General features: G+C 38.2%; 1 protein-coding gene across 11 annotated transcripts in view; it reads left to right on the top strand.

Moving 5' to 3' along the window:
- The window catches only part of hdac5 (histone deacetylase 5), an 83389-nt gene that overhangs the window by 26562 nt on the left and 31181 nt on the right, over positions 1 to 25646 (top strand). For 2 of the 11 annotated variants that reach the window (XM_067381632.1, XM_067381631.1), the window contains exon 1: positions 5689 to 6178. The exons of 6 other annotated variants lie outside the window; for them this stretch is intronic. In XM_067381632.1, coding sequence (XP_067237733.1) covers positions 6028 to 6178 — 151 coding nt within the window. In that variant the 5' untranslated portion in view covers positions 5689 to 6027. 3 more of the 11 variants (XM_067381640.1, XM_067381641.1, XM_067381639.1) reach the window with 3 other exon arrangements.

Genomic DNA, 25646 nt, shown 5'->3' with positions numbered 1-25646 from the left:
ATTATCTGCATGTGTTAATATTTGAATCGGTGGAATAAATACACACCAGTGTGTATGTATATGTGAACGTGTGCGTGTTCTCTGGCAGGGAGGAGCATTGCAGTCGGGGCTGTGCAGAGAATGAGTCATCGCAGAGTTCTATTTGAGGAGAAAGAATCTGTATGCGTCCCCTGTGCCGTGTGTATGTGTGTGTGTGTGTGCGTGTGTGTGTGTGAATCCTCACTTTGGGTGTAAGTGCATCAGTCTATGCCTTGATATGAGTCATCAAATGATGATCCTAAAAAAGGTTGTTTTTCTCCCTGTAAATGTATACAGGCAACATATCAGACTTTCATGGGCAGTTTATTGATATGTTTGACCGCATTTGCTCATGTATGTGCACAGAAGGATTTTTTAGAAGGCGTGTGTGTGTGTGTGTGCATGTCCTTTAGACCCCATAGCAGAGTAGAACTGAAAGCTAATTCTCTTTGCCTTTCCCTCACAGGAAAGTCTGGCAGTCGCTCAAACGAGGACATTTAAGAAACAATTTTGCAAACTGGAGCTAATTTCTCATTCCTTCCAGGTGATTCAGTTTAATTTCTTTTATTGGGTTTGTTTTTGGACTTGACAGCACTTTCAAAATGGATTTTGCACACCTGAGAAATTCTCTTTGCTCGTAATAAAGACAGGTAACAAATTGCTCATTGATTGGGCGGTTGTTATTCAGGCGGTATCGACAGGCCATGGACTCGTCTGTGCCGTGTTGGATCGACTTGCAGTGAAATGATCCCACAGCACAAGCCGAGTTCTTTGAGCAGCTGGGTCGGATTCAAGTGCAGCGACATGTCACTTTTCAAAAAAGCACAAAAAACAATGTTTGGGTGTTATGGGTGGTTGCCAGGGTGTTGCTAAGGTGTTCTGAGTGATGAGTACATAGCTATGCTGCTGCTTAGATGGTTCCTCACTGGCCCAAACCCAAGTCTATATGATATTTTGGTCTCTATATCAGGGATGTAATTTTTGTCCGTATTTATACAGATATCTGTATGTCCCATGTGAACTGTGTAAATCCAAGGGAAAAAATGGCTGCATTTTGTCACACATTTAAAGTATTTTCATTTCATGCATGGAGACTATAGCTTCCAACTTCCACAGCACAAGCTAGTTGTGCCATCTAGTGACTGTGTGCGGGACACCCTTAACATCTCAACCAAGGTACAAAATTAACACCCGCCAAGTGCCTTGTGTGAGTAGAAATCCGCGTTGGCGAGTAAACTGTAAAAACTACTCGCCAGTTGGCTGATGCTGTGAGTTTGGGTCGTGCATTTGAAAATGCAACATGCGCCAATCATCTTCCCAAATTTGTAATATGAATCATTTATAAATTTGTTATCAGCAAAAGAGAAGCTTTAAGGAGCTCTCTGTGGTTAACATTTGAAAAAAATAAATAAAAATAAATACTAAACAAAGGCCTGGATTCAGAAATAAGGCTTAGATTAGGCCTTAGTTCAATTTGGCATTTAAAAGGATAGTTCACCCAAAAATAAAAAAAACTATCCCATGATTTACTCACCCTCAAGCCATCTTAAGTGTGTTTTGTAATTTTCTTCTTTCAGACAAAGACAATCTGAAATATATTTAAAAATATTCTGGCTCCTACAAGCTTTATTATGGTAGTGAATGGGGGGAGCAATTTTAAAGCCCAAAAAATGCATCCATCCTTTATAAAAATAATCCGGCTTCAGGGGGTTAATAAAGGCCTTCAGAAGTGAAGCGAATGGATATTTTTCTTACAAAAATCCAATTTAAAACTTTATTAATTATAATAACTAGCTAGTCATGAATTAGAAGTCTAAAACAAGAATTTTTAAAGATAAATGTCAGAGGATTTCGATATAAGAGAAGAGGAGCTTGAGTTTGTTGCACAGCCTATTTGTTAAAACCGCAAGAGGCGTCTAATCTTACGCTACTCTTACATCATACATCGCATCAGGGGTTACTCTTGTCGACTTGCGCAGTATGCGTGTGGTTGTCTGCCGGAAGCTTTTTGTTTTACTTTATATAGTTTTAAATATGGATATTTTTCTTACCAAAACCCACCGGTTCGTTTCAGAAGGACTTTATTAACCCCCTGGAGCCGTATGAATTATTTTTATGATGGATGGATGCATTTTGGGGGGGGCTTCAAAATTGCGCCCCCCATTCACTACAATTTTAAATCTTGGAAGAGCAATGATATTTTTAAATATATCTCCAATTGTGTTTGTCTGAAAGAAGGATGGCTTGAGGGTGAGTAAATCATGAGATAATTTTCAACTTTTGGATGAACTATCCTTTTAGCCTTAGAAAAAAACATTACTGGTGTGTCTTAAGACAAAACAATGCCACTGGCATATTTTAAGATATGTCAGTGCAAGATGCTTTAAGTTAAAACAGCTCAAAAATGCATTTTAGTCTGGGACTAGGCTTGTCTATGAAACTGGGGGTAAGATTTTTTAAAATTTGAGCATAGTTAAAATTAAGTATACTTAAAATACATTTTCCTAACATGGCAGCAGTCACTGGAGTGTCCCCAGTAAGCGAGTTTGTTATCTGTGTGAGAAACCGCTGTGTTTTTCTTGGCTTTGTTTTAATTAATCCCATCCAAACCAAGACTATTTTTGTGGGCTCATAAGTGTGAGCTAATATAGTCCATGTTATTTAGGGTGGGAGAGAGAGTTCACATACTCCCGAAGCTTCAACGCATATTTAGCCCATCTGTCCGCAGCCACAGTGAGGAACGGCCACATTTATTTACCATTCTTCTCCAGCGTCCAAGATTCCTTCAGAACCCGGTGGCAAAAGGTTACGGCTCGCTTTGGGTTGGCCTTAATTGGGTCAGGTCTGGCTAAAGGCGAGAGACTAGCTGTCAAACAAAGTCTGCTGCCAAAGTCCTTGACATTACCAACATGAGTTCATCACTCGTAAAAAAAGGGCTTAAAAAACAAGTGGTGCGTTCCCCCCACCTTCTCATGGCTAAATATAAACCCAACTAACGTCAGTAAGCCCAAAAGGTACATCCACCTATAAATAACAGGGGCGGCTGGAAACTAAACAGACGAGACTGAAGTTGAAAAGACCACGTAAAATCTTCAGTTGCGTGCAGCTGTGGGACAGATAGCGGTTTAGCGTGCCTGTAACCTAAAGAGCAACAAGTGCAAAGTCTAAGTGGTTTTCAAGATGCAAGTATGCATATGTACACACTGATCATGCTGCATGCTGTTGATTGTTCATGGGCAGGTCATGCCTCGCAAAACTTGCTTCTGTTTACAGTCTCAGTTCAAATTATGTGTTGGCCCTGCTATGGGTGCCAAAACATTGAAAGTTGACCATGCTTTGATTTCGCCTGCTTAAATACACACGCAGCCTGTCTTTGCCCTCTTAGATCACACCCTATGGCCAGGCAATGATAGGCGACACTGGGTATGTGCACATCTGTTCCATGTTGTTTTTAAATGTGTCTTTTTTTCAAACAAGTGCTTGACAAAGCTTCTCTTTGATTGTTGCCTGCTCTTGAGCCAAATCCATTTTAACTCTCCAACACACTAGTGGTCATGGTGACAGGCTGCTCTAAGAAAAGCACGTCAGAGGTCTAATTTTGGCACTCTGGATAAATCTTACCCTTTAATATTGGTCTACGACCAACTTTCCTTGCATGAAACAAATGTTTAGCCATCATTGTAAGAAAACTGTGGAACTGTGTTGTCTCAGATTTGTTTTATCTTTCTTATTTAGTCTTGACACATTTTTTCTGGAGTTTTGTGCTTGTGCAACAGGTCAGTCTGTCTTGGATAATAAATGCGATGGCAGTGGGTCCCTAAACTGATGCAGAGTGTAGATGTCCGAAGACCTTGTCATATATCATTCAGGAGGTCATGAAATCAATGGTGCATTCACCATTTTTTTTTACTGTCCTCACACCTAAGTCAAAAAGATTTAGAGCATTACTGATTTAAATTCACAAATGCACCTCCAGACTCTGGTCTCTTTAAACATTGAAATGGACGTAGGTCACCATTATCTGTGGGAAAATGTGCATTTCAACAGCACAGGGGTATATATATATATATATACTCTAAAAATGACTGTAAAAAATGAAATGATTTTACACAGTAAAATACCGTTTTCCATTGAAACAAACTGTAATATACCATTAAAACAATGCATTCTGGGTAATATTTGTCATTTTAAGAAAAGATGCATATAGGTTACTTTCTCAAAAATGACTAATAATATTACCCAAAATGTTTTTATGGTATATTACTGTTTCAATGGAAAACAGTATTTTACTGTAAAAAATATATATTGTGTGTGTGTGTGTGTTATTCACTAAATATTACTAATAAAATAATAAAATTTAAATATGTATTTAATTATATACAATTTTATATAATTATTAATTTATGTAATTATGTGCAGTTTATTTATTTGAAGATTATACAATTTGATTTTAAAATGTTTGTTTCAGTTTAAAAATTTTTTTTTTTTCAATACAGTTTAAACAAATTTTGCTAATTATTCTCTTGTTTTAATAAACACTTAATTTATCATTTATGTGCTTTGTCAGTTGCTGTTGTTGATATTAACGGTAAATATGGTGCCCTTGCAGCGCTTGGCATGTCACAGGTTTGGTAATGCTATTGGCCACCCTAGTCTTTTGACCCACATGCGCTTGTGAAACGGTGACCCTTGTGTTCTCTGTGTCAATAGTGCTGACGCAAATTCCTTGTGTAAGCAGCAAGCAGTTCTCGGTACGAAAAGCTTAGATTTAAACGCTTGTGTTTCAAATGCATGAATTAGTTCCATTCATTATAGCGTGCATTGGCACGAATTTAGCAGCGCTCGTGTTGTTTTGTATCTCGTTTGCCCTCGTGTTGGCTTGTATTATCAAGTTAAACTCTGTTTGGTCTCACTCCTCCAGTCCTGTCATGGTCTTGTGTCAGATTGGCTCCTTTTTTGGCTCCTATTATTGTTTTTGGCTCCTTTATTTACGTGATAAACAATCGACCATCCCCTCTCTTCCATCTTCCATCTCTTTCTCTCTCTCACCCCCTCCTCTCTCTCTCTCTCTCTCTCTCTCACGCTCTCTCTCTTTCTCCAAGCAAGCTCTCAGCTCCCGACTCTATTTATAGCACGGTCCCGCCCCTCCCCTGTCGCTCGGCAGCTATTTCCAGCAGCCTGAAGCAGCTCCAGTCTGTTTGTAAACTCCACGTCTCTACACCTCTGCTCTCCCGTTCGCCACGCACAGCGGGTGAAGCTGCAGAGATTCGGCTTAAAACAAATACATAAAGCAAGCAACACAGTCACACTAAACAGAACAACGTCGGACGGTTCGCTTTAAGCCCATTCATCAGGAGAGCGAGTTGTACTTTTCTGTAGCGAGGACTGGCTGGCTGCACAGAGAGACGAGGGGAAGGAAGGAACAGAGGGACTGGCATGCAAAAGTCTCCCCTGTTCTGTCGCTTTCATCTCGTCTTTCGAAGCTCTGTCGCATTTCGTCATGGGGAAGTCTCTCTTTTGGAGTCCGCCGATACCACATGCATAACTTCAGATGATTGCAGGATACAGGCACGCTCAGACGGGGGGACTTGGATGCAAGCTGGACTTGTCGCCGTGAATTAGCAGTTTGTTTCTGACATAGATGATTAGACAAGAAGGTGATGTGGTTTATGAATAGACTCATTTGTATGTCATACAGCTGATGGTACTGAGTGGACAATTTAAGGATTTGTCTTCGGCGTTTCCTTCCACGGAAACCAGTTCTGCTTGCATTTTTGATTTGTTTGATTTTTTTTTTTTTAAACCATGGAGCTAATGGGCAAAGCAATTGATGATTTGTTGCATGCATGTACCTTTTGATAAAAAAGGACGCGCTGCTTTTTTCCCCTCTTCCTTCAAATGTGTTTGCATTTTTCACTTTTTTTGATGGAGAGTGGGTTGCCATCTCCTTTTTCATGTTGATTTTGCTTCATTTTTGCATTAATTGTGTGGCATTATTTTGAGACTGGCATGCTTTTGAAGCCAACCGTACCGGGACTGTGCGCGATGTTGCAGACGATCTATGAGACAGAATCCTGCTTCTCTTCAGACAGCACGTCCAGCAGAGAGCGACCCGTGGAGCTGCTTCCTCAATCTAGAAGCACCAGCATGCCTAGCACTGGTGAGTTAGAGAGAGATAACGGCTAGAGAAAAGCAGATGCACAAATGCCAGCATTGAAGAGAAGTGTATTGTTTTGGGGTGGGTGGGAGGAAGAGGCAAGCTTGCATTGCTCAGAGTTACTTTGAAGTCAAAGGTGTTGATGTTTCTTTGATAGCACATCAGTCGTGCTGTGGTTACATCTTGACTTTGTTTTGTCTGGGTCAAGCTCTGTTTGGGTAAAACCACAAAGGTCATGGTGTAAACCTGGAATGGGCATCCCTAAACAAACGCGGCTGCTTTTCCTTAACGCAGTACCATGACCAACGTCACTCTTTTGCACTTTTTTCATTGCATTCTGGCTAATCTGTTAAGGGTATTAGGCTAAGATTGTTAAGTTAATATGGTCAACCTTGTGGTTTCGAATGCTCTTGAATGCACATTTAGATGCAAATGTGTTGTGGCAGTTGCAAATTACCACCGTGACTTTGAACTTGCAGCATTTTTTGTTTTTAGATCTTGTAAGACTTTAAAATAATATAATTGTGTTCCCCAGAGTTTGAGAGGCTTTTAGCCTTATATTGGCAGAGCAAACTTGTCTCTCGTCCTTGTCAGAAGTGACGTCAACAATTCCCGTCAGAGCTTTGCGAGGTTTGGCCATCTCTCACCTGCGCTTGAATCAACACAGAGGAATGACTATATAACAGTGTGTGGGTGTGCAAGCGCTTCTTTTGCCTCGCACTGGCCCTGTTTATCTGTCACCTGTTCAAATAGATAGATACGCCGTTATTTTAGATCCATTCACATCTTTATTTGTGGAAGGGATCCCTTCGTTTTTGTTTGAAATTTATTAAGGCATTTCTCTGTTGATTTAGGGCAACAGTTAGACTAGATGTACTACTGTAAGGGTTCAGTCTAGGGTAACACTTTAGTTTAGGGTCCAAATTTCACTATTAAGTAGTTGCATGCATATTACTAGGATACTGGCTGTTTATTAGTACTAATAATGCACATATTAATACCTTATTCTGCATGACCATATTCATATCCAAATTGCAGTTTCATTGGAGCTTCAAAGGACTCTACACGATCTCAGATGAGGAATAAGGGTCTTGTCCAGCAAAACAATAGTTCATTTTCTAAAAATAAAATAAAATTTATTTACTTTTTAAACACAATGCTCATGTTGTACGAGCTCTGCGATCCTCCACGCATCGCGTTAGAAAGGTCACATGTGACGTAGGTGAAAGTACAGATCCATTGTCTGCAAAGCGAACATGCAAAGACTAAGTCAAACACTGATGAAACACCGGTAAAACAACGATGCCGGGCGATTTTGAAGTGGAGAGTTTTTCGCCCAAACGCCGTGCTTCCATCTACATCGCACGTGACCTTTCTAACGTGTTTACGTAATGTGTCGCAGATCACAGAGCAGTGCATGACAAGCATTTGTGGTTCAAAAGTATATAAATTATTTTTTTAGAAAATGAACAATGGTTTCACCCTTATTCCTTATCTGGGATTATGTAGAGCCCTTTGAAGCTGCACTGAAACTGCAGTTTGGACCTTCCACCCGTTGAACCCCTCTGAAGTCCACTATATGGAGAAAAATCCTGGAATGGTTTCCACAAAAACCTTTATTTCTTTTCGACTGAAGACCGAAAGACATGAACATCTGTTAAAGTGCTGTTCATTGTTAGTTCATGGTAACTAATGTAATTAACTAATGTTCGCAAATGAAACCTTATAGTTAAGTGTTACCAACATAACATTTGCTTTTATATTGAAAGAGAGAAAAAGAAAATCCTTTACCTCCTTTTTCTCATCCCCTCTTATGAAAATAGACTGTTGTTCACAACTGGTCACGGCACGTAACGTGATCTTGTAGTCGACACTCTGAAAACATAATCACAGACTCAGAAGTTAAATCAGTTACTGTATTATGAACAAACATGAATTAACAATAATAATTGATTTAAAAAAAAAAGAACAATAGTCATTTATAAATTAACATGCTGCCTGAGATTAATAAATGCAGTAAAAATGTTGTCCGTTGTTAATTCATGTAACATTAAAGCATTAACTAATGTTAACCAATTGAACTTTTTTTTTTTCTTTCTTTCTTTCTTCTAAAAGTATTTGTTTTGTGTTTTGTTGGAATCCTATAAGAAAATTCCCAGGATGCCTCTGTTCCAAAGTATTTTGAGTAACATCCAATAAAATTCCTTGAGAATTTGTTGATTAGGACTAGACAGAAGAAGAACCTTCTCCTTTAACAAAACATGCTAGGCATTTAGCACGTGTCATAGTTGTTTACTCCTCAACACTAGTGTAGCATAGAGTGCTGACATGTCTAATTGTCCTAAAGGGAACATGACACTCATCCACATATGTTGTAACACATCATGCACAGCATGTGTTCTGATTATGCAACACAATGTATAGGTAGCATCAGGGTTTGCACAATTATTGTATTCGTCTAGACATCTGTCTGTGCATCCTACATTGGTTACTTAGTTTGATAATAAGTGTAATAGCTGCAAGATATTCTGTGAAATATTCAACCAGAAGGTGTCTGATATGTGTTAATGTTTTGTTCCAGCAGACTCTTTCAAATTTGCAGACTCAAGGAAACATTCTGACATTGGTCAAAAATGAGTTAGTGCACCTTTAACTACTTTATGATTGAGGCCAAATGAGTTCCCTCATCAGTGTTGGAACATTTCTTTGCAGATTTTGCAAGTTACGATGAATTTAGCAGATAAGCTGAGCTGATCTTGCTGAAATGGGATCGAATCATTATAAGTCGATACTCCCTGAGGAGGTTTTTAATTAATTATACCTGCGTTATGTAATGGAAAATGCCTTGCAACATCACGCTGAATCATTATGGATTAGGTGGATTGCAGATTTGACGACCGACTGGTGGCTGCCTGTCCGAGCTTTCATCTGACTGAAAACATGTGACTGTAAAACAGTCCTAGAGAATAAAGAGAATATTTTTAAATGTTAATTTAAACAGTTGACTTTCTGATAAAGCAAGAAAACCCCTGCTAAGATTAAACAGGTTTGTTTTGCAAGAAATTCAGACAATTGAACCTGCTTTGTTCTGTGGTCTGTGTTTAATCTGCGTTGCAAATACAGTATGTAGACCATAATAGCAGTTTGTGTTGTGTCAATCACTTCAAACAAAAGCAAAGAACAGTATCTTTGAAATCAGTAACAGAAACCGTCAACACTGAAGCTGAAACATTACATAAATGCATTGAATCGGGTGCTGATATAGAAATCAATGGCTTGACTTTGACATGTCCCTGTCCCCTCAGTTCACCTACACTCTTTAGATGTTTTAGATATGATATCATTAATTTCCCTGGCATAAACCACATATAAAGTTCAATGGCAAATTCCCTAAATACCAAAGCAGCAATTTCAATATTTTTTAAATTTTTTTTTTATTTATTTATTTTTTTTGTGTAAGAAATGGGACATGCAAACAATGCTACATTTAGTGATAGCATATATGGATGGCATACTGGGCATACACGTGCCATCTGAGTTATATGCCAGAAATAGCTAATGGATTTAGCCAAACAGACTGGAATTGTCATGCAATCCATGCTGCCATTTGGCATTGGAAAACATTGCCAATAGATGGTTATGCAAAAAAAAAGAAAAAAAAAGAAAAAAGAAAAGTGTTTAAAAAAGAAAAGTGTTTAAGTCAATGTGAAACACAAAGTACAATGGTAGCTATCCATTGGACTTTGGTATTCTATTATATTTCTTGGTCATTAAACATTTATTTTTATCCATAGATTTTTTTCTGCTGGCCTATCAGTTGGGCCAGTCATTCAGATTTTACTTTTTTATTTTTACTGATAACATTTTCAATGCCTAGTGTCTACACCATAAAAGTATGATCAATTTTTTTTTTTTTTTTTTTTTTAAATTTGCTCTTTGAAACAAGCTGGAAATGGTACAGCTATAATGTAGCCATAAATAAAATAGACTTTGGCTGAAAAAACTATTTTATACTATGTATTTATGTACTATTATGTAGTTTTTAACACATTCTTACTGATACTTTCATTAATGCTCAAGAAAGGAGCTCCGTGGTTGGAGGGGAGTGTCTAAAAAGTAAGTCAAGCAATGTGCATTAAAAACAAATAGGGGGAATTTTGATTTTGTCAGCCCAAGAGTAAGGTGATTTTCACTGCTTTTTAGTCTGAAACTTTCATTTGCATACCAAGTGTGCCTCCTTCTTATAGTCGCCAAAATGAAGAACTCCTCTAAATTTAGCTGTATCGTTCCCACCATAGCCAGTCAACTGTCTCCCTAGCAATGCCCTGTGCTATAATAAGCAACACGCCTGTTTACAGTCCCATGGTCTCGCCCCCATGTCTTGAATGACAACTGGAGCTTTTAGGGCACTATGGGAATGCATTAGCTCCACCCACTGTAACCTTTCAACACCTACTTTGAGGTCTATTCTCAAACTGCTTTGCACTTGGTGTCGTGTTTGACAGACGATCTAAATGAAACAAACATGAGTCAGTCAATCAGTGATTCAGTCGTTGATTCAGTGGATGATTCAAATGATTGGTTGTTTATCTGTTGCTCTTTTTTTGTGTTGTGGTTATCAATGTTGTTTCTGTGTAGGTGTTCTTCTGACAGGTTACAAAAGTTCCTCGTCTAAAACAATGGGAGGATGACGCAAAAAAATCACAATCCGTGGTGGACTACAATATGTATCATGTTCAGACATTAAGGGAAAGTTGGGTGCTATGTCCATGGTGTTGACAGGTGAAGCTTATTTTAGGTTAACAAAAGATAGGCCTACTCAACAACATGGAAAATAATAATTCATGTTAAAATGTACTTCACTAGTAGTTCAGTATCAGGAGATCATAACAGACGTTGAAAGCATTCAGTTTAGATTGAGGACATTGTGCAGCAGAGTGGAAATAGAATATGTATATATACTCCAAGTTGTTCTGTTTGTACCCTACACATGAGCTAATAATATCTCTCTGGTCTCATTTTACTATTGTCTATTATTGGGTTTTAGTATAGTATAGTCCTATTATGGCTATTTCTGGAGGTAAGTTAGTATTGCAGACAAAAATATTCATGAATTGGTGAGGGGTGAGGCCTCTTCTTTAAGTTTGTGTCCTGTTTGTTGTGTCTGATTCGTTACAAGTCTGCACTTGATTTCTTGTTGTTTCTAGGGTTTTCTGGCTTACTGACCTACTGTAAGTCAAAAGAGCCACACTGGTGTATATCCAATGTAATTTTACTTTAGCCATTTTATCTTCATTTTATAATTTGTAGATAATCCTATGTCCAGTTGCATAGAAAAATAATAGCATGCTTCTCTTCAACAAACTACTTGATTTTAGGTGTTAAGAGAATGTCAGTAGACAGTCAATAGATGATGAGATTTAAAATAATTCAATAAAGATACATTACAGCTGTGCAAACTGAAAAATTGATTGCATTTTATATTGATACATTCTATTTTTATGTAGCCTATAGGCTTTAAGCTGTCAAACCACAAAAAGACACATTTATGAAATAAGGGTTTTGAGGGTTAAGGTATTTTTGAGGGTTTTGTTCGAATTTATTGGAAAGTAATGCAAGTGGTGTGGAAGAAATTTGTGTAACCTCTGAAGTTCTACCAGGGCACTGACAATGGATGCTTAATAGTGCTGGCGATGTGTACATGTTCATAGAAAACAATGGTTTCAAACTTTATGTTGTCCTCTGACACATCCTAAATGTCTATGTCGCCACATCTGATGTGTAGATTCTCAATTTTCAGTAACTTTTATTGTACATTTTTTTCAGGGAAGCTACAGTCTTATGATTTGACCTGTCTGTAGATATGCATTTCATCTTTCTTGCATGCCATGTCTCTGGTGACGCATGCCGGCCACGCTTTATTTGATATTCTGCTAAAGAAGAATGACTTTACACTTCTTCGTTTACTTCCTCATCTTCATTTCCCTTCTCATCTTAATAAGAAATAGCAGTGAGTATGGTTGCTTTGAACAAACTGCTCAAACACAGATACAGATCTGTTTTGTTTCTCTTGCCTCTTGCCAAATGACCCATGACTGTAAATTCCTGATATCTTTTAATATCCTTTACTGGAAATAGTTTCATAAGAAAAAGAAAAACCTTTCTTCGACATATGCCATCCAAACCCCTCAGGAGATCTGTAGAGTAGAGGCTCATATAATCAAAGCAAAGATCTAGTTCCCTCTCTGACTTTCCCAGTTGCCCATCACCCAAATGAAGTGTGAAAGGGTTTCTAAGAAGAATCAAAATTTTTGTGGGGATTTGGGATGTTTGGGGTGAATTTTTGTACCCACCAGAGGCAGTTCAGTCCAGAGAATTCATTGAAACCGCCTATGTTGGTGGCATTTTGTTGGGGATGGTCCCTTTTGTGGGCCACCTGTTTATCTGCTGTTTAGTCTGCTGATAATATCTGCTGATATTAACAGTGGTAATAATTAATAATGCTAATATAAATGGACATACTTAAATTATAATTTCTGAAGGTTCTAGCTGAAGGAGTTTTTTCCCATCCCACACAAATGCTGGCAGAATAGTTTTGGTGCAGTGAAAGTACTGCTAGTAGTATTTGAAAATGAATCAATACTAACTTGAAAAACAATAACACCACCTTAATATATATATTTCATGTCATTTTTGAGGGAAATTTCTTTTTCTGCTGGAATACACCCTGCGACCCCCTCTCTGCTTCTCTCTAAAAAGTGGTGTGAGATGAATTCCGCACCACACATTGAAGTTTACCCAGAAAACAACATTCCTCTCATGCAAGCGTTTGACGTCAATGCTGGTGCATTTATAGAACCTGTAAACAGTGGCCGGCACTCAGCCTGCTACTTAGCGATGACATTTCATCGTCTGAATGTTTATGCTTTGCATGCGGCTTCATCTTCTTCTCTGCTTTTTTTCCTGCTCATGAAAGGTTGTCCCATTTGAACCAGAGCCCTAAGGAATGGTGGTTGGGCATATGCAGCTCACGGTATGATTGGTAGAGGTTTTGCTGTTGAATGGGACACTGTTTTGGGGCTGATGGGGAAGGAGGGGGGGTGATGGGAAATGGAGTTGGTGGCTCAAGTTAAGTGCCATGTGATGCCTACAAAAGACAATGGAGTCAGCTGTCATCGCTTTTTGCCGCTACCGAGTGTAGAATTTAGGAGGATCTATTGACAGAAATACAATATAATATACATAACTATGTTTTGTGGTATATAACGACCTTACATAATGAACCGTTATGTATTTATTACCTTAGAATGAGCCATTTCTGTCTACATACACCGCGGGTCCCCCCTCCATGTCAAGTTGTCTTTTTGCACCGGCATGTTTCTACAGTAACCCTAAATGGACAAACTGCTCTACAGAGTTTCATCACTGTTCGTTGGTGTGTTTAGAGGCAGCTTGCATCGTCACTATGTTGGATACGCAAAAGTAGTAGAAGTAGTAGTATTAGTAGTAGGAGTCATCTGGTTTATTAGAATCAGAGACCGGTCTTTGTTAGAAGTAGGAAGAAACATCACTGCTTTCCTGTCTCAGATGACGACATCTTTGTCTTTGTGTGTCGGCCACAGTAGCTTCTCTAAAAGTGCTTCGAAAGGGAGGGGTGAGCACTGTGCTGAGCCGTTGGTTGCAAATTTACACACTGCACCTTTAACAATGCAGGTACAAGGCAGATATTAAAATTCAATACCATTTTGTCAAAAAATAAATAAAAAATGTAATATTAAAAGCTAAAATCAATCATTATAGATGCTAAAAGTGAACTTATGCATCACAAAATTATAATGTGCAGTATAAAAAATGGATATTACATTAGAGATTTGCTAAAGATTACATTTAACAGTGTTATTAAAATATTAGTCTTTTTAAATATAAACTTTAAGTGAACGTTCGATGACAAACGTTATCTAAAAATAAGCATGCACAGCTAAATATTCAGTACTGCGTGATCTAAGGATATCCAGTATTGTACTATATATTTAATTGTGCATGCTTATTTCTGCCTATTTTTACATTTGCATTTAATCTTTATAACAGTATTAATAAGAACTCCATTAAATGTTATCTTTAGCACATCTCACATACAGTGCACGAGCACTAAACGCCATGTCCCGATAACATTAGCCCTACTTTTTCCATAATTTCCTGTCTTCTCTCAGCTGTTCAATAAATAATTAAAAGGCCAACAATAAAAATAAAAGGCACAGTTATTTCACTAAAATCTAAATGGCACCATTCAGCATGTGTGACTTGAACAAATCGACATGCATTAGCCGATAAATGCTGGTGAATTCCAGCAGTGTCATTATCCACTTTTATTGACGTCATCGTCCGCATGTCTTATGGATCAAGAGTCATTATGAACTAGCATCATGTGGTGCGCTAGCCCTCTCTTTCCCCTTTTTTACAGCTGTCTGTTTTTGGGCTTCCACCAAAGAACTGCTGGTTTCTTGTTTTCCCAGAGCGAGGGGAGCCTACCCCTCCTTTAGGCCTGCCAAGGCATCGGAGGTTCCTGGGGCCCATAAATCACACTGGCTATTTGTAACTCTCCCTTACCAGCTTCAAACCCCAAGTTTAAGCTGCCAAGAAGCCCTTCCAAAGGATGTAAATATCACCCAGCTTTCCTGCACCTCTTTTTTTCCTCCAGTTTTGGCCTCAATGCTGCCAAACCATTGGCTGAATCTGACCAACTCCATTTGATTCTCTCTCTCTTCTAGTTCTCTCGCGCTCGTTCATCTATGTGCCGTTAACAAGGAGAGGATGCAGAACCGATTTGACAGGGCAGCCTACCGCACGTCGCTGTGTGCTATTTCTGGAAAGCAATATTCATGCTTTTCTCTCTCTCTGCCTTTCCATCTCTCCCGCTCGTTTCTCTGAAGCGTAGCTGGTGTACCGTTGCTAAAGAAAATAACCATGACGTAAGCTGGGCTCTCTACAAAATAGACTTTAAAACAGGGGGATGGTAGAAAGCGCCTGAAGAGCTCAAATAATAAATGGTTCCTCCAGGGAGGCAAGAGCTCGTTTCAGTCAAAAAAGCAGTAAAATCAATATGAAACCACTAACTATTTATAAAAATGAAGCACATTTAAGGGAAAAGTAATCAGTCCTGTCGGTTCTGAAAACGTCACCCTTGCACTAAAGTCCTAATTGATTGATTGCAGCTTTTTCTTACAGCGATTATTTGCTCATTGCCATGTGGTTTCCACTGACAGCTTTTATTTGAAGGCAAACCACCATAGGCTCTTTTTTTCTTCTTCTTTCTGTTCTGAAGATTGTTGGTTTATAGTACAAATTTATCTCGCTCTTGCTGTTGGTGTGTGTACAGTCTCTGTTTTAATATATCACAGGCCTGCACCTTCTCAGCCCCTAGTTTGTTTCTGTGCTGGGGAAACACGTCCCATGATTCACTGCTGTGTCCCAGAGCTTACCAACAGAGACGCTTCTGCAGAACAGAGGGAAGTGCAGGCACATTTATTAATGACTGTCCTTGAGGTCCTACCTCAGCGTCCTTAGCTTCTCTTGCTCACTTTGTCCATTTTCTCTATCTCTCTTGTGGGGATATAAGTGTGTATATATATATATATATATATATATATATATATATATATATATATATATATATATAATATACACATATATATATATATATATATATATATATATAATATACACATATATATATATATATATATATATATATATATATATATAATATACACATATATATATATATATATATATATATATATATATATATATATATATATATATATATATATATATATATATATATAATATACACATATATATATATAATATACACATATATATATATAATATACACATACACATACACATACACATTTACATGCACATGAACTTTAATGACATCCCATTCTTAATCTGTAAGGTTTAATGTGGAGTTGTCCCACCCTTTGCAGCTATAACAGCCTCAACTGTTCTGGCAAGGCTTTCCATAAGGTTTAGGAGTGTGTTTATGGGAATTTTTGGCCATTCTTCTAGAAGCACATTTGTGAGGTCAGGCAGTGATGTTGGCGAGAAGGCCTGGCTCACAGTCTCCGCTCTAATTAATCCCAAAGGTGTGCTCTCGGGTTGAGGTCAGGACTCTGTACAGGCCAGTCAAGTTCCTCCACACCAAAATCACTCATCCATGTCTTTATGGACCTTGCTTTGGGCACTGGTGCGCAGTCATTTTGTAACAGGAAGGGGCCATCCCCAAAATCTTCCCACAAAGTTGGGAGCACGAAATTGTCCAAAATGTCTTGGTATGCTGAAGCATTAAGAGTTCCTTTCACTGGAACTAAGGGGCCAAGCCCAACCCCTGAAAAACAACCCCACACCATAATCCAATCAAACTTTACACTTGGCACAATGCAGTCAGGCAAGTACCGTTCTCCTGGCAACCACCAAACCCAGACTCGTCCATCAGATTGTCAGACAGAGAAGTGTGATTCGTCACTCCAGAGAACACGTCTCCACTGCTCTAGAGTCCAGTGTCGGCTTGCTTTACACCACTGCATCTGACACTTTGCATTGCACTTGGTGATGTAAGGCTTGGATGCAGCTGCTCGGCCATGGAAACCCATTCCATGAAGCTCTCTACACACTGTTCTTGAGCTAATCTGAAGGGTCACATGAAGTTTGGAGGTCTGTAGCTATTGACTCTGCAGAAAGTTGGCGACTTCTGCGCACTGTGCGCCTCAGCATACACTAACCCCTCTGTGATTTTATGTGGCCTAACACTTTGTGGCTGAGTTGCTGTTGTTCAAAATTGCTTCCACTTTGTTATGATACCACTAACAGTTGACCATGGAATATTTAGTAGTGGGGAAATTTCATGAATGGACTTATTGCACAGGTGGCAACCTATCACGGTACCACGCTTGAATTCACTGAGCTCCTGAGAGCGACCCATTCTTTCACAAATATTTGTAGAAGCAGTCTGCATGCCTAGGAGCTTGATTTTATACACCTGTGGCCATGGAAGTAATTGGAACACCTGAATTCAATGATTTGGAGGGGTGTCCCAATACTTTTGGCATTATAGTGTTTATATACATAAATTTCCTCACTTATTTTCTAACAAAAAAGATGAGAATATTTTGTATTCCCAAATTTTTTCAAGAATGTTCTTGTCTTTTTTCTTAAGATTGTTCTTAAGACTTAATTTAAGAAGTATTCATATTCCTGAAAAGAAAAAGTTAGGATAATCTTCAACCTGTCTTAAATTCCTAAAAGTTATTGGTTTGTTTCAAATATTAAGCATTACAACATAACACTAGCTACAATATAACACATTTTACCTTTACCATGAATGAGGACCAGTACTTTACTTTCAGTTATTTTCGCGTATACATGATTCGCAAAACTAGCAAAACAGCAGCAGCACACAGAGATACAGGACACATTCACTCTAGATAGACCTAGAGCAAATGAATGAGGAAGACCACTACATCTTGAGACAGGCTTTTTTAAAATAACCATTTTAACTTGACACTGTGCATTAAAAACATGACTATACTACCATGAATAACTACCATCAAGCCAGTCGTACGAAAATAGTCTGCATGCTTAATATGATAACTATGGTAATCTACAGGCAGCGCACAAAGACAGGCTTTGAGGTGCTTCGAGTCTTCAGCAATAGCCGCCTTTCAATCAAATAACACCAAAGCCTGTCATTTTCTTCTTAAGAAAAAAAATTAAGATTTTTGTAAGAAAGTATTTGAGAACTTTTTCTAGATTGGCATCAGAATCTGGCCCCTGAATCCTGAATAAAATGTTTAACAGTTTCCACAAACATATTAAGAAGCACAACTGTTTTCATCATTAATATTAATAAGAAATGATTCTTAGCAATTAGATTTCTAAAGGATCATGCGACACTGGAGAATAAAGTCTTTACTGTTAAAATAACTATGGTATGGGGCTGTTTTTCAGGTAGTGGGATAGACCCCTTGCTTCCAGTCAAGGGAAATCTTAATGCTTTAGCATACAAAAGCATTTTGAACGCTCCTATGCTTCCAACTTTGTGCGAACAGTTTGGGGAAGGCCCTTTTTTATTCCAGCATGACTGTGCCCCAGTACACAAAGCAAGGTCCAATAAAGACATGGTTGGATGAGTTTGAACTTGACTGGCTCACACAGAGCCCTGACCTCTACCCTATCAAACACCTTTGGGATGAACTGGAACAGAGATTGCGAGCCAGGCCATCTCATCCAACATCAGTGCTTGCCCTCACAAGTACTCTACTGGATGAATGGGCAAAAATTCCCACAGAAACACTGCAAAATCTTGTGGAAAGCTTTCCCAGAAGAGTAGAAGCTGTTAGAGCTGCAAATGGAGGAGCAGCTCCATATTGATATCTGTGTATTCAGAATGCAATTACCTTTATTGAGGTTACATGGATCAAAAACAACAAAAATCATAAGATTTTTATTTATTTATTACTTTTTTGTGGTGGGGCCAGTAAAACCTTGAACCATTTGCCCGACTGGGCCAGGAGAAAAAATCCTTAGCGTTGAGCCCTGTTAGAGCATCCCTAGTCTTTTTCTTTCTCTATATGTCTATTCCTCTTTGTCTCCATCTCTCTTTGTCTCTGCACAACAGGGCTTTGGTCTAACTGCTAAAATAAAGCTCCCCTGGCTGGAATGAAAGCAGGAAATGGTGTCAGCAAATTGTGTCAGCTGTAAGTTTCTCTTTCAACTGAGCTCTGAAAACAAAAGGACAGCCCTTCGGGAGAGAGGAGAGGAGAGCGTTGGGTTGTGATGCCATGAGGGACATTGTCCCCAAGGATATAGCGGTTAGATGTCAACTTAAACACTGTTTTTGGGTGGAAAGTTATCCTTAAAAATGTTTCAGTGCTTCAGCTAGATTCTGTAACTCATTGTCAGATTATTGTCTGGTTAGGTGCTGGTTTAAATCACAGCACATTGGTTCACATCTATGGATTGTCCTTGCTTGCAGTCCCTAGGCGGAGCTTTTGTGACATTATTGATGGGCTAACGACATGCTTTTCATGAGGGTCCTCAGGTCTCTGCAAAGAAACTACACACCGCATTCATCTGCGACGTCTATAATTCCGGGAACAGCGCGAGAGAGAAACAGAGATGCACAGAGAGCCGCCTGGAAATGTAGTGTCCTAAAATAGATTTGCGCACTTTTAAAAGCGCAGCGTGCCCCCCATCCCCCCCTCGCCCCCCTCCACTCCCCCCAGAGCATTATTAATCCAGGGCTATTTATAACTGCGCTTTTCACAGGCAGACTGTGTTCTGTCGCTGCTTGTGTTTAATCTCTTCTGGGACTGAAGGGGAGGATGGGGGCCGGGGAGGATGAGGAGGAGGCGAAGGTGTAGAGGATAGCGGGAAAGACAAGGGGAAGGAGTTTGAAGCCAGGAAAGACCCCCTGCTATGGTGAAAATGGGGCAGCTATTTCAATACTCAGTCGAGGGGAAAAGGCAGCATGATTTCTTTTTAACATTTCATTTTTTATTTATTCATTTATTTTTTGACCAAAGAGAATTCCATATTGTGATAAACGTCTTCCCATGGGCCAGCTATTGCAAGCTTGGGTCTCTAGATAATTGTCTTCTGTTGTTGTGGAAATACAGAGCTGTGTATGAAGGTGCAGGAAAGTGTTTTTTGGAAATTGGCAAATCAAAGCCGGAAATGAGGATGGACAGCTTTTGTCTGCGGAACTTTTCACCTGTACAGATCCTCCATCACAAGAGAAATAACCAACAAGTAAAGAAGCATTTAAAAAAAAAAAAAGTATTTACATTTATTTATTAAATTAATTTTTATGTATACAGTACTATGCAAAATTCTTTGGAGCATTAGTATTTCACCCCCCCAAAATGGTTTTAAGTCAGTTATTTGTATCTTTTGCTGTAGTGTGTCAGTAGGAAATATCAGTTTACATTTCCAAACATTCCTTTTGCCATTAAGTTTGAGATTTTTGTATGCACATTAAGGACGGTATCTTCCACACAGAGATCTGATCTCACTATATTCGAGTCCATCTTTGATTACATGAAGAAACAGAAAAAACAGTGACAGACTAAATCAGAAGAACTGCGACAATGTCTCCAAGACGCTTGAAGAAACCGACCTGCAAAGCTGCAGTACTGTGAAAAGTTTTAGGCACTTGTGTAAAAATGTTGTAAAGTGAGGATGCTTCCAAAAATACTGTCATAAATAGATTTTATTTATCAGTTAACTTCTGTTAACTAAATCAAATCAATATTTGGTGTGACCACCCTTTGCATTTAAAGCAGCTTTGTCCTAGGCATAGTTTTTCAGGTAGCTTTGGAGGTGGGTTTCTTCGAGCGTCTTGAAGACGTTGTGTGTCTCGGTTTCATGTAATCCCAGATGGACTCAATGGTGAGATCGGATCTCCGTGTGGAGCACCGGCTCTTGTCAAGACTCCTTGTGCATACAAAAATCTCACCGGATTATTACAATTAATGGCAAAAGGAATGTTTGGAAATGTAAACTGATATTTCCTACTGACACACTACAGCAAAAGATACAAATAACTGGCTTAAAACATTTTTTGTGTGTGTGTGTGAAAATACTAACATGCCTAAGACTTTTGCACAGTACTATATATTTTTGTAATTTGTATGTATGTATGTATTCATTGTGACTAAAAGAGGGTCATGGTCATTCCAGTATTAAGAAAATATAGAAATATAGAAAATAATAATAATTATTATTATTAATAAATAAAAGACATTTTAATTAAATGTACTGGCATCTTTAGATTCATTCAGTATTGTTTCCACTGGGTGCTTCCAATGTAGATTCATTGATTATGATGCAAACATTTTACTTTTGACACTTTACACACCATTCATGTTCAGTCTAGGGTGTTACAATTGAAAAACAATCCTGTGTGCTCTAGTCTTATTGTCAAATTCAAACCTGACTGATCTGGGAATTGTGATTAACAATTGCCCAACTGCTTATAAACAAACTAAGCTAACTGCTGCATAAGGGGATCAAGTGTAGATAAACACACACATATACACACACACTGGCACCATGCTCTAACACCAATGACACAGAGTGAGAGGAAGCTATTTCTAGTCCTTCCACCAGGCGATAAGCGTAATCCATGGAGTACGATTTAATCTGATGAAAGGTAAATCTGGCTACTCAAGCATTCTCTGGCTCTCTTCCAGACACTCCATTGATTAGTCTTCCTTGGCTTTTTATCCAAATAACATCACCCAGTTTTACTCCGTCTGTCGTCTCTTGTTCCTGTCCCCTTCTCTCTCACTCAGCCAACCTCACCCATAGCTTATGCAACACCTTCTTTTATTTTTAATGAGGAGGTACCTCTCTCTCACTCTTCTATTTTCATCCTGTCAGGTTGCAATGCTCTTACCTCGTTTTTAATACATGGTAAGTGCCTCAGCAGAAATGTTTTTTGCTTTTTAAGGCCTTCCCCTTGGGACAAGATCCCCATTGTTTTTATACATAACCTGGAAAAACTTTGAACAACATGGAGAGATAGGTATACATGTATGTGTTTAAAAAAAAAAAAAAAAAAAAATTCAGCCAAAATTAGATTTTGTGTTTTTAAATTTATTGCATTGGTCAATACGGTATTTTTAATTGTGCATACTCTTTTTACATTTAAATTACCTTTTGTGTCATTTAACACTCAAAGGTAATCTTTAAAAACACTTATAATTCAATAAAATGTAGCATTCAGCAAATCACGAAATTAAGATTAATTTTTCATACTGTACATTATGTTGTGATGCCTAAATTTACATTTAATTCTTGGCTTATTGCTATTGTCCAGAATTTTAAAATCGATGGATCCCTACTGTTTATTTTTACAATAAATGTACCTAAACATCCTTAAAAATGTTGATTTTCATATTAAGATTTTCATAATGTATCTTAAATTAAGTTCATTTCTCCTTTTGCCAATTGAAAGTAGTTTTATATTTCAACAAGGGACAAGAAGTCTTATGGTATGTGCACCTAAAGCAAATTGAATATTCGCATTACATTACTCGCTCTAAATCACTCACACAATTATTTGTTTTTTGTGTAACACATGCGAATAAAAAAAAAAATTCTTTCTGCCATTTTTTCCGTCATTAAAATGTAAAACTCCTTGCTAGAATCAAGTAACAGACTCATATTTTTTAATCACTTAATTACCAGGTAGTCCAGTTTCCTCACTTACTTTTCTCCAAGCTATCTACTTTTTTGTCTGGTCTCTGTATGAATAAGTCAAATTTAAATTAAATTAAAATAAAATTTCAGGGTGCCTGCAGATGGCTACAATAATGCTTTCCTCCATTTTCTGATACAACCGGACATGTCAAACTGGACATGTCAAACTGGACACTCTTAGTTTAATTGTTATGCTAATTTCGTGAGAAGACGTGATTGAGGCGAATATTGCACGTTCACGGCAATCGCGTCACCCAAATTCACATCTATTCGCGTCTATTGCATTTACTTTGTATAGTTGCTCACGCAAATAAATAAATTAGCTTTTGGTGTGCACACACCATAAATAACTTGTATAGTTTTGCATCTTGTGTAAGGACTAATTGTATTGTCTTGTATAGAAAACAACGTGTATGCTTGATTTTGTTTCAGTCTGCAAGTTTGTGTATATGTGCGCTATGTGTGGGCGCTACAGTAATCAGTTGAGACTCTACTTTGGTCAGAGCTCTCCGAGGGAAATTGCCTGGAAACCCCCTCAGTCTGCCCAACCTCCTCACTGAGGACTTCCTCGAAGACTCCAGTCGCAGAGAACCTCCCCTTTTTCTATTTTTGTCCTTCATACGTTTTTCATCTCTTCCTTTCAACTTAAAAACAGGTCCTTGATGAGTAACTACCAATTTGGAGGCGGGTGATATTTTAAATGGACAAGAAGTTTGAAAAAGGATAGACATTAGCTGTGACGGAATTGCCGTTGTCTTTTGTTGGACAGGAAAGTGTTGATAGGAAGGCTGTCTTTAATAGTCCCTGTGCTTGCTAATTATCACCTCAAAGGAGTTTTCCGTAGGGATGTGGGAGTCTGTCACATAGATGTTGTGTTTGGACAGATTACTTATCTGTGGTGCTGCTGTGTACACGGTAGACTGTGAAAAAACATGTTAACAAAACATTTAATGGCTGTAACCAAGTTTCAATATTAATAAAGCTTCATTTTAATTGATTTACAACTGTAGAAAGTCTTAAGGTATAGTTATGTTCATTCTTCAGGACTGTTTATTTAGCTGGCATTTTACAACTATCAATTGTTTCTGTACACTCTGGAAGTATCAGCAAAAAAAGAAAGAAAAAAAAAGACATGAAATAAATTTGAGTTAAAGATACAAAAGGCAGTATTTTCAAGTAAGCAATTTGACTTATAAGTTTGGAAGTGCGCCATGACTAATTTCATTAACTTTTAAATGGAAGTCAGAAACGATCCATTTGAAATAACCTACTTTATCACTGAATCAAACAATCAAATCCATTACTTAATGCTGCTGAAAAATAAGTTTTATACATGAGATGTGCCTGCCTTGCATTATGATCATTGTAATTAAACCTAAGCATTCAGTCAACAATATAGGTATTTATTAAAATAAACAGAATCAATAGGCAGTGCAGGACCAATAAGTACAAACTCATCAGCCTATTATGAACAGAATTCCTCAAATAAAAGTTAGCCAACAAAAGTTAGGATGTCAAGGTATTGTTGTTGCACATCCGGGTTTGAACATGCTTCTTGTGTGATTGCAAGAACATATACACTATTTAAAGGTATTCTATTGGTTAGAATTTAGATCTACTTTTATTTATTTATTTATTGCCATCAAGTAAGTTTCAATTATAATGTTTCTCCTTTAAACTGGTATAAAATTTCATGCCATCATTATACCTCATAGCAGGTAGTATAACAAGTTATATGCCAGTTTGGTGTTGACTAGCAGCAGCAGTATTGTTTAGTTGCCTAGTTTTGCACATCCCTACTCATAAGAGTCGTTCTTTTGTGAACCAGAATACATTGTTCTCACAGTTTATGTATGCAGCCCATGTAGACTACGCAATAATCTATCTATAATTTATTGCCTTATTATTATTTCACAATTCCCAGTCTTTTAACATGGAATTCACCCGTAATCTCACTATTATTGCACAGGCTGCTTCTTTAACTTAAGTTTTGGGCCAATTTTTGCAGACTACACTGAACTTCATACATGGGAATCATACCTGTTCTTCTCCTGGAAGACTAAAGGTATCTGGGGAAATCTATGCTAAGCTCATCTGGTCAGTAACTGTAGCGTTAGCCCTGGCGACCTCGGCTGGCCAAGTTCTGACGTCAAAGGCTTGACACAGTCAGTCGGCCCGAGGGCGCAAGGAAAGCTATATTTAGCCCCTGACTGATGAAGGGGGAGTAATCTGATTTTCATGTAAGCCGAACGCTTCCGCCAGGCATCCAGCAAAGAAACCGGATCATTAGCATGTTGGTAAACTTTAGCCTATGCTGGGAGGGCAACCCAGCCAACGGTAAATGCTGAGTGACATGTGAGTTAATGTGTTCTCAGCTGGGACTGGCCCCCTGCATAGTGGTATCCTACCTCACACTTGAGGTCCCTGCAGACTCAAGGACACTATGAAGACTCTATAGCTTCATACCTACATCGATGAAGTGATGTGCCAATTTTCAGCATTAAATACTTGGTTTATTAGTGTACAACAAGGGTTTAAAGTGTTTAAATGATAATTGGAAAAATGAAATGTTTGTCTACCCAGTTCACCAAATATCGGTCCTAAATGGTATGCAAGATTTAAATTAGCCCTTCAAGTATGCAAGGCATGCCCAGGTGGTGTAGTATTTTGTTGTGTGAATTGTGCATGCTTTTTGCCCAAAATTGATTATTTTTTCAGTTATTTAAAAAAAAGGTATTAGATGTGATGATGACGATGCCGTCAACCATGAAGATAATGAATTATCCTCATTGTATTTACACTTATGCATTTATGAGAGACTTTTGTCCTAAGCAGCTAGATTATTGAAGGTATATATTTTTTGAATCCATGACTTTGTTGCTTCAGCCATGCTCTTAAAATCTTTTGAGCTTTTTATTCACCAGAGAATCCTGAAATGTACTGTTAGATATTACTCCGTATTTGTTGAGTAATACTTTCATGTCTAGTATAGTTTGCGATATGAGTTGCAGCCCATGAGCTTTCCACTCTATAATAATCCAATAATCCAACCATAATATGCCTTGGAAAACTTTAAATCTGGTCTTGACATAAGAGGCAAGTTCAGTTCCTTTTGTTCCCCAATGCCCTGGAAGTTGAGTAATTTGATTCGGACTAATGTTTGGAAGCTGCAATGACCTGGTCACCTTTAATTGGAGCGCTT

The sequence above is a fragment of the Chanodichthys erythropterus genome, chromosome 3 (genome assembly GCF_024489055.1).
Source record: "Chanodichthys erythropterus isolate Z2021 chromosome 3, ASM2448905v1, whole genome shotgun sequence".
Lineage (NCBI taxonomy): Eukaryota > Metazoa > Chordata > Actinopteri > Cypriniformes > Xenocyprididae > Chanodichthys > Chanodichthys erythropterus.
The sequence above is the reverse complement of the archived record's forward strand: the minus strand, read 5'-3'. Positions and strand labels throughout refer to the sequence as shown.